The 13,736-nt window shown below is 39.2% G+C and overlaps 1 protein-coding gene across 7 annotated transcripts in view; it reads left to right on the top strand.

Annotated features, from left to right (window-relative positions):
* The window catches only part of LOC124780080 (protein transport protein Sec23A), a 103,939-nt gene that overhangs the window by 69,051 nt on the left and 21,152 nt on the right, over positions 1-13,736 (top strand). For 3 of the 7 annotated variants that reach the window (XM_047253758.1, XM_047253765.1, XM_047253788.1), the window contains 3 exons: positions 761-916; positions 999-1,064; positions 3,763-3,786. In XM_047253758.1, coding sequence (XP_047109714.1) covers positions 761-916; positions 999-1,064; positions 3,763-3,786 — 246 coding nt within the window. The remainder of the gene's footprint in view (positions 1-760; positions 917-998; positions 1,065-3,762; positions 3,787-13,736) is intronic. The other 4 variants (XM_047253773.1, XM_047253797.1, XM_047253780.1 and 1 more) reach the window with 2 other exon arrangements.

The raw sequence follows: 13,736 nt of genomic DNA on the forward strand, positions 1-13,736 counted from the left end.
TGAGAAACAATGGCAAATTTACAGAAAATCCAGGAGGAACATTCTAATTTCAGGTGACGTTAATTTATCCGTTCTGTAATTACACATCATATCGCTCAAGAGATACACTTGTTTGCACATTTCAAAACATTTCACAGGTGCAGTTTAATATGAGCCGACCCAAGATGTTTATTGTGTAGTGTCGTGTATCTGAAATTTAAATAAAATGACACATGTAAAGAAATAAATTTAAAATATGTGTTTAAAATTACCAAAATAACTGTAGCTAGTGAAACCCGTCTGTTCATTTAACATGAATTCAAGCTTTGTGATTTTGTGGCTGTGTACTTCCAGTTGTTCTAAAAGGCCTAGGGTCTTACCATTGGCTTCACTGTGTACCACTACCACCAGATTGTTTTCTATTCTGTTGATTACATGTTTAGTTTCCAGCATGTGCTGTCTAATAACTGATTTTCTGATTTTTCAAAGTGGTTAAGTCCGAATGCGTTCACGTGTTCTTGCAACAAATTTTGAGAGGGAGAGATGTGGTCTATACTGCAAGTTTTACATAATTTTGCCTACTCTTCCATACCAAACTGCTGCTATATGAAGCGTGGAAACAGATGTTAGTAAACAGCATTGTATTACGTTTTGGCACTGTACCTTTACCTCAATATGCGTGCAAAATCTGATCATGAAACTTTGCAAATATAAATTCAAAGTTTTCTTCAAGGGAGTAAAAATTCTTTGTAACTATGATGAAACTACCTTTTTTTTTCAGACAATTGCACAATGGCGGGCTCAGCGCTACCAAGACATGCCGGAGTATGAAAATTTCCGACAACTTCTGCAGGCACCTGTTGATGATGCTCAAGAAATATTACAGACACGTTTCCCAATGCCTCGGTACATTGATACAGAGCAGGGTGGATCACAGGTAAATAGGATGAAACTTGAACACTATTATAGCTTTCAAAACTGTGTTACTCTTTTACTACCAAAGAAATTGTATTTTACAGGCGAGATTTCTTCTATCAAAAGTAAATCCCTCGCAGACCCACAACAACATGTATGCATATGGTGGGGTAAGTTATCAAAGTTTTGTGTGTTGTTTTCTAGTTGTACAGCAGTTTAAAACTTATTACATTCATTTGATTTTCTTTGATCTGTAACTGCCATAACACAAAATCCGTTCTGTCTCAAACAATAGTAGTATTTGTACTAAGCACAGTATGTAATTGGAATGTACTGACTATACAGTGTGGGCAAATATGGTGTGATCGTATTTGCTCCCTTTTGTTTTTAAGAATTATTCCAGCTAAACAATGTAGGAGAACATTCAGGGATGTTATTGTCATTTGCATGTAGACCCTGCTGGACCACATACCCCTTTTGTGATTCGTCTTATGATCTTCTGTCCATGGACTATTTTTATTTGTAAATTCTATTTTTTTTGTAGCCCCTTCACAATCTAAATCCCTGGCTGTACTAAGCAACAGTTTACCTTTTGACTGAAAATGTTCATATCTGTAACTTACATTGTTTTTATATGGGCTTCCTCCAGGCAATTTTTAAGTTTCCAGAATGAGGAGACGAGATGCTGGCAGAATAGAATCTGAGAGGGTAGGTCGTGAGTCATACTGGGGTAGCTCAGTTGGTAGAACACATGCCAGCAAAAGGCAAAGGTCCCAAGTTTGAGTCTCGTTCCAGCACACAGTTTTAATCTGCCAGGAGGTTTCAGTTTTTAACTTGTTTGACCCACTGTATACTCTTTAATTTTCTGATGTATATCACGATATTTTTGTGTAATCCTCAATGTTGGGAGTCTCTGACTCTGTCCATAAAATTTTAGACTCCATTTTCTGCTGGTACGTTAGACAATGTGATGGGATGTCAGATGGATTGAAGTTCTGCTCACATGTAGAGCTCCATATTTGACAGTGGGTAGTGTCGTAATGTTTTGTATGTAGACATGCACCTTTAGGTGTAGATGCCCATGTTCTACCATACACTCCCTTCGCTTTCCATAATCTAAACAAAACAGGTGACCGTAACATCTTATGTTTGTCTGGGTTTTAATAGGATTCCTCTGTTTTTCACTTTTAGTTCTTTTTTTCAGTTCTGTAATAATTTTATCTGGAATGAGATTGGAGAGGTGTGGCAACACCCCATTCCTCTGTAAATCCCTTCTCAATTTAAAGGGCCACCAATATTTCACCCACATATTTTACTTCAAATTTTATGTCTATGAATGTATCATTATTATTATTATTATTATTATTATTATTATTATTATTACTATTACTATCATCATCATCATCCGTTTTTCACATGAGAGGTTACATTATTGGCTATGAGGTCTATCTGCTGCAGATAACTACCTTCTTCCTGAGCATTAGGCATGGTGTTTTAAGTCGTTTTACAATACATTACACATTAAATGTCATGTGTTTCACCATATTTATTACATACACAGATTCTAGACAGCTCTCCAAGCTATGTGGTATTGATTTCAGAGCATGAATGATGACAGGGCTGACAACAGCTGACCTTGATGCTCTGGTCCTTGTATTTCAGTTTCTTGCTAGCCACCTTATCACTAATGTTCCCATTACATTGCTGTAAGACATCAGTTAAGGGGCATAATTCTTTATCTGGCTGATGTGCAACATCAGGCTTGTTAGTTGCAAGCATTGAGTTGATATGTATTTGTTGAACATATAGAATTGTTTTACATCCAGATGCTGTGACTGCTTTAGTTGAGTGATAATACAGTTCGTTGGAGTGATCTGGTACTCCTAGAGCTCCTCATACTTGCCAAAAATGGTAAGAATACACCTAATTGTGGCTCTTGGTATTCGTTCTTTGTCAAGATTGGGTAATCTTATAGTATGTGCTCTGTAGTCTCAGAGTGTATTCTACAAAGTCGACATCTATTATCTTGACGCTGAGTTTCATAATTACTCTTTCACAGTTCTTTTCCCTCAAGGCATGATCTTGTGTTTCCACTATTAGAGCTTCAGACCCTGTTCTCATTCTTCTGTGTTTAAGCCACAATGTGTGTGGTATATGTCATTATAAAATTTCTCCAGCCAGCTTGGGTACTAACCATGCAGGGATTTGTCTCCAGGTTTTTTCTATTTTATTCTGAGCCTCAGTTCTGATTTTACAAGACTTAGCAGAAGTGAGTCGGTGTCAGTACCTTCTGCATTCTGCAAGATCTTTCTTGCAGGCTTCTTAGTCTGGGCAATAATTTCTCTTTTTCCATTTGTTGTCTTTTGTTATTTGATACACTGATCATTCATGTGCTGGATCACACATTATAGTATGTGGCCTCTGTTTGTACCAGTCCTTGCATTCCTTCCTTGAAATGTCACATATAGTCTTTACTATTATTGTTTATTACTTCACTTACATTTACCATCTTTACTTTTTAAGATAATAAATTGTATTACCTGAACAAAAGGCTAGAATTTTGACGTAATTTCTAATGCAGAAATGTAATAAATACTGATATGTGCTGGTAAATTGTAAGTAATAAACTACATTGTAAGTAATAAACTACATCAGAAGTATCAGGTGACTGACTCTTAGATAAGTAATAGAAATATGACTGAGTCAGAATAATTTTGGTTGTAAATTCTATATTTCATACATGTAAAATTTTGGAGACTTCTATAGTAGGTATTTTGTTGTACTAAGTTTGTTTTGGATTTTGTATGATACTTCAAGATTTCGACTTAAATATCAGTATTGTAATTCTAGTGTATTATTTATTCTCAGCAGGCGACGCAGATCCCAAATGCGGTAGAGTCACGTTTTCATTATTATTATTTGGTGTTGGGGAAACTCACTGAATTTATGGGAATTTGGAGCATTCTAGTTTTTGGTCTCATTTACAATTGTTCATAAATGCTAAACTTTAACTCCATCAGAGTATCCTTGCACTTAACATGTCTGTTAATTTTTGTGCCATCTCGTGCCTAGTTAGTGTAAGGTGGATAGAAGTGGAATTTGTCACTATTAGAGTGAAATGTTCCTGACTGTGTTTGGCTGCTAGAAACAATTTTCTTTTGTCTTGTGCACATATGATTTCCACATGACACCCATAGAATGACTTCACTATAGGGATGGATGAAGACTTTCGAGGAAATAGGAAGCTCCCATATAAAGTAATGAAGAATAAAAGAAGTGAATACCATATTTTTGATAATATAGGCTGCATTTTTTCCCTAAATTTTGGCTTGAAAAATCATTGCACGCAGCCAATAATCGAGATTTTTCACCCTCAGATCATAGATTGTCAATTTCAAAGTGACATATACACGTGCATTGTATTTTGAAATAAATACCATTGAAGTGGTGCAGTGTAAAGTCATGAGCTCTCACAAAAATACCAACTGAGAAGATTTCTCCCTTGAGGAGTGTTTTCTGATTAAAAACCACAATAGTGGCAGTTTTTATCCATCAGCCATAATGTTCCGCACTCCACTGTGCACCACTGCTTTTCATCAGCATATGTACTTATTTGCACACTTTGTTCCTGTACATTGTTTACTGTAATGCTGATTGGCATATCAGAGTAGACCGGCATTAGGTCCGCATACCCTACTTGGGAATCCAAATAAAATCTTTTGTGTTGTAGTTGGATCACATAAAACTGAAAAGGTGTCAAACCGCTTTTGTAAGCTTGAGGCAATTTTTGCACAGTTATAGTTACGTGAAAAACAGACAGATTATTTCGTGATGTAAATAGCTGAACTCACCTATATGAAACTTCAAATTCCATTGGCAAAATGTTTCTTTTACATACTGTTCATTTCCGTATGGTCCCAAATCACAAAGTCTAACATTGATGCTCTGCACGGCTCAATTGTTATATGCAGTTGTCAACATTATTTAATGCCTGTATCATGTACGTCTTGGCAGTTGGCAGTACTTCGTAATTGAAAGTATATTGCTGTTTTATCTGAAGCTCAAGCCACAGAATATGCTTAACAAAAATGATAATAACAAGGGCTATGAAGTATTGGAACAGGTCATAACTGTGTATGTGTGACGAGTCACTCTTACTCTTAGTTATACGGAAGTTGAAGAGGAGAGGGAATGAGATGCAGTTCAAAGTATTGTCTAATTGAATTTAGTAGTGTGGCATATATTTGAGATTTACATTTTACTTTAATCTCATGTCAAAATTCGTGCAAATATGGTATGTAAATGTCCTTGCTTCAAAAACAGACAATGGAAGCTTAATAAGATCAGAGAAAGAAATCAGAGGTGAAATGGAGAGACATTTTGATATGTTGCTAAATGGAGACTGATCCATCAGTAACATACACACAAAATAGGAAATATTCATTAACCTGGCTTGATGTTGATAGAAAAGTTCTGGGGAACATGGAAAGAATATTGTCATTGAATTTTGGACATTGAAAAAGTCCATGATAGTTTCCTTCGAAACAAATTCTGGGAATGCTTGGAACGTCTCAAGGTGCCAAAGTGTTTAATTGGAAAATTAAAGATGTTACACCAGAACTGCTGTGGCTGTGTCCAGATAGGTAGTGGGCGGTCGAAATGGTTCTAGGCAAAGAGAGCTGTCCAGCAAGGAAGTGCCCCATCGTCATTCCTGTTCGTAATAGTAAGGGACAAGATTGAAAAATCTATGTATGAAAATGAGCAGTGAACCGAGTGTCCTAGTATTCACAGATGATGTTTTACAGGGAAAAGCAGAAACTGAGGTGCAGAAAAAGCTGACAGAATGGAACAGTTTGTTTAAAACTTTTGAACTGAAGATAAGCAACACCTAGGCCATAGAAATTACCATCAAACAGGGAAGGAACAGGCTCAAACTTATATTTAAAAGATACAAAATGAGAATCAGTTTTCCATTTCAAATACATGAGAAGCCTAACTTCCAAAACAACAATATTAATCAGGAAATAGTCAGTAGGACATACGAAGAACCTAATTTTTACCCATACTTCATGCCAGTTCTCACTTAGTGTTGAGACGTGTACCCTACTGAAAAAAGCTACAGCAGAATTCGGGTGACAAAAGAGATTCATCAGAACTATGAACCAAAGTGCTAGAAAGGACAAGATCAAAAATCAGGTGAACAAGAGTATAGCTGGCAGCAAAGTGCCTGTTATTAGTGTAATAAAGAAACGTAGCCTGCAGTGATACAAGCACATTACAAGAATGGATGAAAAATGATCTGCCAGAAAATATTTCAGAATAAATATCCAAGCCGAAAGGCCACATAGAAGGATCATAAAATGCTGAGTAGATACTGTGAAAGCAGATGAGGGGGAGAGAGAATTCTAGAGAGCATGAAATGAAATGAACTTCCAGTGGGAAGATGTCGAGGAACAGAATATCTATGAAGACAGCTGGATATGGTGAGTGCATGTAACTATACCCAGGAAACTAGAGCTGGGAATGGTGATGAGGAAGACTATATGAACTGGAAATAAAAATTAAACCACATTGTTCAGTGTGTGTACCCCTATACTGCTGCCACTTATAAAACAAAATTTCATTTAGGGTATTTTTGTATATTGATAGTCCTTAATAAAGTAGTTTATTTCTTGCAATTTGTGTGTGTGTGTGTGTGTGTGTGTGTGTGTGTGTGTGTGTGTGTGTGTGTTATATTGAGGAGGAGCTTTTCAATATGAAATATCAGAGAGGACTTCTTCCAAAAAGTTGTACTTAGAGTGGAGCCAGAAAGCTGTGTTTCTGAGGCACATGGTTCATGCTCAGAACATTATGAGTGAACTAGAATGCTCCAACAAATATGGAAATCTGAATTATCTGTGTCATGCACAGTGATGGTGGGACCTTGTTTCATTGTAGTTTTGGGGAATTATTTGAGGCTGTTTTTGAGTGGTAGCTCTCTTCTTGTCTTTCTAAAGTAGTGCTAGTTATTGAACTGAACATAATAATTCTACTAACATCTACTGTTTTTCTTTATACATTATGTTAGGATCATTCTAATCTGTTTTTTCCCTTCTCATACTTAAGTTTTGGCAATGCTGTACATAGCTTCAGAAGCCTGTTCTCTCTCTCTCTCTCTCTCTCTCTCTCTCTCTCTCTCTTTTTTTTTTAGAATATATTTAACAATTTTTGAGCATTGTATTATATGCAACCATTGATGGTGGTGAACACTGCTTACAAACCATGTGACAGTTGTTGAGCTCCTTTTGAACAAAGGTTTTGGACAGTACACTATGTGTAAAAGTGGGACAGTCTTAGTCTGTCCTTGAAGTGCACAAATTAAAATTGGCCTTTGTTCTCATATTGAATTTAAATTTGAAATGCCATGGCTGGAAAGACTTAAGTGCAAATGGAATAAAAATGGAGCTAATTACTTATTATTTAAATGAAACAAATTAATTATATCTAAAAACAAAGATGATGTGACTTACCAAACGAAAGCACTGGTAGGTCGATAGACCCACAAACAAACACAAACATACACACAAAATTCAAGCATTCGCAACAAACTGTTGCCTCATCAGGAAAGAGGGAAGGAGAGGGAAAGACGAAAGGATGTGGGTTTTAAGGGAGAGGGTAAGGAGTCATTCCAATCCCGGGAGCGGAAAGACTTACCTTAGGGGGAAAAAAGGACGGGTATACACTCGCACACACACACATATCCATCCACACATATACAGACACAAGCAGACACATTTAAAGACAAAGAGTTTGGGCAGAGATGTCAGTCGAAGCGGAAGTGTAGAGGCAAAGATGTTGTTGAATGACAGGTGAGGTATGAGTGACAGCAACTTGAAATTAGCAGAGATTGAGGCCTGGTGGGTAAGGGGAAGAGAGGATATATTGAAGAGCAAGTTCCCAACTCCGGAGTTCGGATAGGTTGGTGTTGGTGGGAAGTATCCAGATAACCCGAACGGTGTAACAATGTGCCAAGATGTGCTGGTCGTGCACCAAGGCATGTTTAGCCACAGGGTGATCCTCATTACCAACAAACACCGTCTGCCTGTGTCCATTCATGCGAATGGACAGTTTGTTGCGGGTCATTCCCACATAGAATGCATCACAGTGTAGGCAGGTCAGTTGGTAAATCACGTGGGTGCTTTCACACGTGGCTCTGCCTTTGATCGTGTACACCTTCCGGGTTACAGGACTGGATTAGGTGGTGGTGGGAGGGTGCATGGGACAGGTTTTACACCAGGGGCGGTTACAAGGATAGGAGCCAGAGGGTAGGGAAGATGGTTTGGTGATTTCATAGGGATGAACTAACGGGTTGAAGGTTAGGTGGACGGCGGAAAGACACTCTTGGTGGAGTGGGGAGGATTTCATGAAGGATGGATCTCATTTCAGGGCAGGATTTGAGGAAGTCGTATCCCTGCTGGAGAACCACATTCAGAATCTGGTCCAGTCCCGGAAAGTGTCCTGTCACAAGTGGGGCACTTTTGTGGTTCTTCTGTGGGAGGTTCTGGGTTTGAGGGGATGAGGAAGTGGCTCTGGTTATTTGCTTATGTACCAGGTCGGAAGGGTAGTTACGGGATGCGAAAGCTGTTGTCAGGTTGTTGGTGTAATGGTTCAGGGATTCCGGACTGGAGCAGATTCGTTTGCCAGCTTCATCCTGACCCACAACTTCTTCACTTTTGAAGGCCAGACATACCAACAATTAAAGGGAACAGCCATGGGTACCAGGATGGCCCCCTCGTACGCCAACCTATTCATGGGTCGCCTAGAGGAAGCCTTCTTGGTTACCCAGGCCTGCCAACCCAAAGTTTGGTACAGATTTATTGATGACATCTTCATGATCTGGACTCACAGTGAAGAAGAACTCCAGAATTTCCTCTCCAACCTCAACTCCTTTGGTTCCATCAGATTCACCTGGTCCTACTCCAAATCCCACGCCACTTTCCTTGACGTTGACCTCCATCTGTCCAATGGCCAGCTTCACACGTCCGTCCACATCAAACCCACCAACAAGCAACAGTACCTCCATTATGACAGCTGCCACCCATTCCACATCAAACGGTCCCTTCCCTACAGCCTAGGTCTTCGTGGCAAACGAATCTGCTCGAGTCCGGAATCCCTGAACCATTACACCAACAACCTGACAACAGCTTTCGCATCCCGTAACTACCCTCCCGACCTGGTAGAGAAGCAAATAACCAGAGCCACTTCATCATCCCCTCAAACCCAGGACCTCCCACAGAAGAACCACAAAAGTGCCCCACTTGTGACAGGATACTTTCTGGGACTGGACCAGACTCCGAATGTGGCTCTCCAGCAGGGATACGACTTCCTCAAATCCTGCCCTGAAATGAGATCCATCCTTCATGAAATCCTCCCCACTCCACCAAGAGTGTCTTTCCGCCATCCACCTAACCTTCATAACCTCTTAGTTCATCCCTATGAAATCCCCAAACCACCTTCCCTACCCTCTGGCTCCTATCCTTGTAACCGCCCCCGGTGTAAAACCTGTCCCATGCACCCTCCCACCACCACCTACTCCATTCCTGTAACCCGGAAGGCGTACACGATCAAAGGCAGAGCCACGTGTGAAATCACCCACATGATTTACCAACTGACCTGCCTACACTGTGATGCATTCTATGTGGGAATGACCAGCAACAAACTGTCCATTCGCATGAATGGACACAGGCAGACAGTGTTTGTTGGTAATGAGGATCACCCTGTGGCTAAACATGCCTTGGTGCACGGCCAGCACATCTTGGCACAGTGTTACACCGTTCGGGTTATCTGGATACTTCCCACCAACACCAACCTATCCGAACTCCGGAGATGGGAACTTGCTCTTCAATATATCCTCTCTTCCAGTTACCCACCAGGCCTCAATCTCCGCTAATTTCAAGTTGCCGCCACTCATACCTCACCTGTCATTCAACAACATCTTTGCCTCTGCACTTCCGCCTCGACTGACATCTCTGCCCAAACTCTTTGTCTTTAAATATGTCTGCTTGTGTCTGTATATGTGTGGATGGATATGTGTGTGTGTGTGCGCGAGTGTATACCCGTCCTTTTTTCCCCCTAAGGTAAGTCTTTCTGCTCCCGGGATTGGAATGACTCCTTACCCTCTCCCTTAAAACCCACATCCTTTCGTCTTTCCCTCTCCTTCCCTCTTTCCTGATGAGGCAACAGTTTGTTGCGAAAGCTTGAATTTTATGTGTCTGTTTGTGTTTGTTTGTGGGTCTATCGACCTGCCAGCGCTTTCATTTGGTAAGTCACATCATCTTTGGTTTTAGATATATTTTTCCCACGTGGAATGTTTCCCTCTATTATATTAAACAAATTAATTAAATGCACGAACATCGGATGAGTGGATTGATGGGGATGAAACAAGTGAAGATGTAGTGATATGAAATGGTACGATGCTAACCATTAACATATGCTGGTTCTGTAGTCTGAGGGATCTGTAGTGACACTTGAAAATTTGTGCAAGACTGGGACTCGAATCCAGACTTTTCTGCTCATTGTTATCAGTCATCTTAACTGTTAGGCTATCTGTGCCATCGGAAATGATAGGTGAGAATATCAACAACGGTGAAATTTGAAATTTGAATGTGGCCTGGGGCTGCGCTCAGGTAACGTAATGGTGTTAAGGCCTGCATGCAATAAGTGGAAATTCTTGTTAGAGTTCTGGTCTCTCATACATTTTCAATTGTAACTATAGTTTCTACTTTTATTGCTTAATTTTATTATTATGTGTTGTCTCATTCAGAACTGGTAGCATATTCGGGTGTTAGTGCTTTATGGAAGTCTGAATTGTACATGTAATACTTGGGACATATTATTTAGTGTCTGTGCCTCATTTATTTTTTTTGTTATGTAAGAGGAAATATTGTAACTCTTAACATGACACATATTATTAAAGAAAGTGTGGCACAGTTATTTAGATGCCAATCATGACATTATCAATTCTGGAATACTCAGTGATATCAGTACTGAAAATGCTATTGCGAACACAAATGCACAATTGGAACAGCGTGTTACATGGAAACTTGTGATATACTACTGGAAAGTTGAGTGGTATGTTTACCAGTTCAAATTCTGCAATTATATCAGTAAATGGCTTTTTACTAATGTGTCACCCAGTTGATTTTAATAAATAACTTTGTTCATTGAAATATTACTTGAACCCTTGTAACAATGAGCAGTAATCTGTATGACACATTAAAATATGCAGCATTGTTATTTTTACATTATATACAATAAATAACTTAGCAGAGAGTAAGATGAAGCCAACAAGAGATAATTTTGAATTAGGGACGGAAAGTGCAAAGAGGAGGAGGTAGAGTTAGAAGAATGAATAAAGGCTTATGAGCAGAGGTTCAGCTCAAACGTGTAACATGTCACCATTGGTAGGTTACAAATTACGTAAAGAAAATAACAGTTCCCTCTTGAACCAGTGTATTGATCCAGTCACAGTTTATTCCCACAGGAACAAGTGTGTTAGAAGAAGGCCTTTTGGCCAAAACCATAAACGTATACCAATCTCTTTGCTGTCTGTCTGCGACTCCTCTATGAGGGGAGTAGCATTCTACCCTTCTTCATAATATTGCCATATTGGGACTAAGCCTCTCTATCCAGGTTGACCTGCAGTGCTACGACCAGCTATACTGGTCCAGTAGCATTCTTTATGGCTGGAGGATGAGTAGGGTGACAGTTCGGGGTAGTTCATCTCATTATGTTCGTAGCTCCTTTACCCTGGTTTCCTTCATTATGTGGTAAGGAAGGATGTTCACTTGTAGAACAACACTGTATCCACTCCAGATCTTCAGTGGTCTGCAGGTGTTCGTGATTGAATGGAACCAGAAGGAACAGTAGGTACTCTTTACATCACTTCCAAAGTCCATGGTTATTTTCTGCTGAAACTATAATTACCATTCCAGGTTCATTATCTTTGGTTGCTCAGGCCTTGTGGATAGGGTAATAAGTTTTTCTCCAACAATAAAGTACAATGGGATGAATATTTCATCCACAATTTGTGTTGTAGGTCTCAGATACGGGGTAGCTTATGTGTTAACGAGTTTTCTTTGTAGGCCTGCCTTGTCCAAGCTGCAGCAGTCAAACAATTTAAGGATAATTTATTTTGTGGAGCCTACTATCTATTCTCCCAGCCCTCCCCACCAAGATGCATGTGGTGCTATGAAGTCACACTTGATATGTCATTGTGTGATGAACTGGTTAGTTCTTTCAGCAGAGATAGCAAGCTGTCCATAGTTCTGCTATCTCTCAGTTACTGCAGGAAACATTTGGACATTTCACTGTAGATATTGTGTGGAATGCCATGCCAACCTATGAACCATTGAAGAGTTAATAAGAACCTGTCAGTAGTTGTGTTTGCAGAAATAGACATTTTGTCCGTGGAGAACATCCATTATCACTTGGTGAAAAAACTGATTCTTTAATGTCCATCACCACTGCTTCAGTATGTTGTAAATGAAGACTTTCAATGCACTGGAATCATCCTCAGATCTGTAGGCAAAAGTAAAATAACTAATCAATATCTACTCTACGATACACTACACTGCCATTGTGCCATAACATTAGATATCAAATGTACCAAATTGTACCGGACTGTATCAGTTACAAAAGTAATCCATACAGCTTACATGCAAAATTTACATGCTATGTCACAGGATAGAATAGTGGTCTGGTGGAATCCACATTGTTCATAAAACCTGAGAGACAACTGCCAACGGGTGGTAACTGGTACATTTGTCATATGTAAATGACAAATACATTTGCATACTGAATTAGAAATAACTTTTTTGTTTGATGAAAATGTTGTTTTGTAAGTAAACTTGTAGTCACTCAGGGGTAAAAACATTACAAAAAGTCACAAAAAATATATAATTCATTACGGATAGCATGCATATCCATGGTATTGCCACAGGCTTGCCTCCATTGCGATATGCTCACACTCGTGGTCACTGCTTTAATGATGAGACAAACAGTCATCTGCTAACCATAACCATGGGCAGAGGGGTATGCGGGAGGGCTTCTTAACTGATTTCAGACTTGTTCCAGCTGCCCCACCCCACTCCCTCTATCCTTCCTCCCCCCTATCACCTTGACGTCTGTAAGCACAATCACCAACTAAGTAACTCTTCATGCATGTTAAAATACGCATTGTTATTGAATTTTCTCTGTTCATTCAGGACTAGATTTGGATCTTGCTTTCTGTAATGATAAATTTAGAGTTCTTTCAAGATGTCAAGCAGTTGAACCCTTTTGAGTTCTGTATGGGAGGTCTAAATTTGACAGTGTGTTTAAAAGTTTCTTTGTGTGCCTTAAAAATGGTTCTGTTTTGACAATAAGTATGGTCCCTGAATCAAGTTTCAAAGCTTCTCCCCATTTGCCCTATACACTGTCACTGCAGTCATTTTATTTAATCATTGCACACCTGAATCCCAAAATTTATTCATACTTTTACAGACTTTATGTTGGAGCCACAAATTTAGCATGTTATTTGTACAAAGAAATATTTTTACATTTTGTTAAGGAAACATTTATCAATTTTGTCAGAAGTCTTTCCATTGTTTGTCACAGCCACATACTTTTTGTTATTCTGACCTGTGATGTGACCTTCACTTATTTGTTTTAGTTCTTTCCTCTTCATTGTGCTATAAATTTTCATTATGTCCCTATTTCTACATACAGACTGTCACCAGAAGTAAAAGTATTGTATGATATTGCGACAATGAGTAAATATGAACAAATCAGCCCAGCACTTAAATTAAGGAAGTTAATCCTAA

The sequence above is a fragment of the Schistocerca piceifrons genome, chromosome 1 (genome assembly GCF_021461385.2).
Source record: "Schistocerca piceifrons isolate TAMUIC-IGC-003096 chromosome 1, iqSchPice1.1, whole genome shotgun sequence".
NCBI lineage: Eukaryota > Metazoa > Arthropoda > Insecta > Orthoptera > Acrididae > Schistocerca > Schistocerca piceifrons.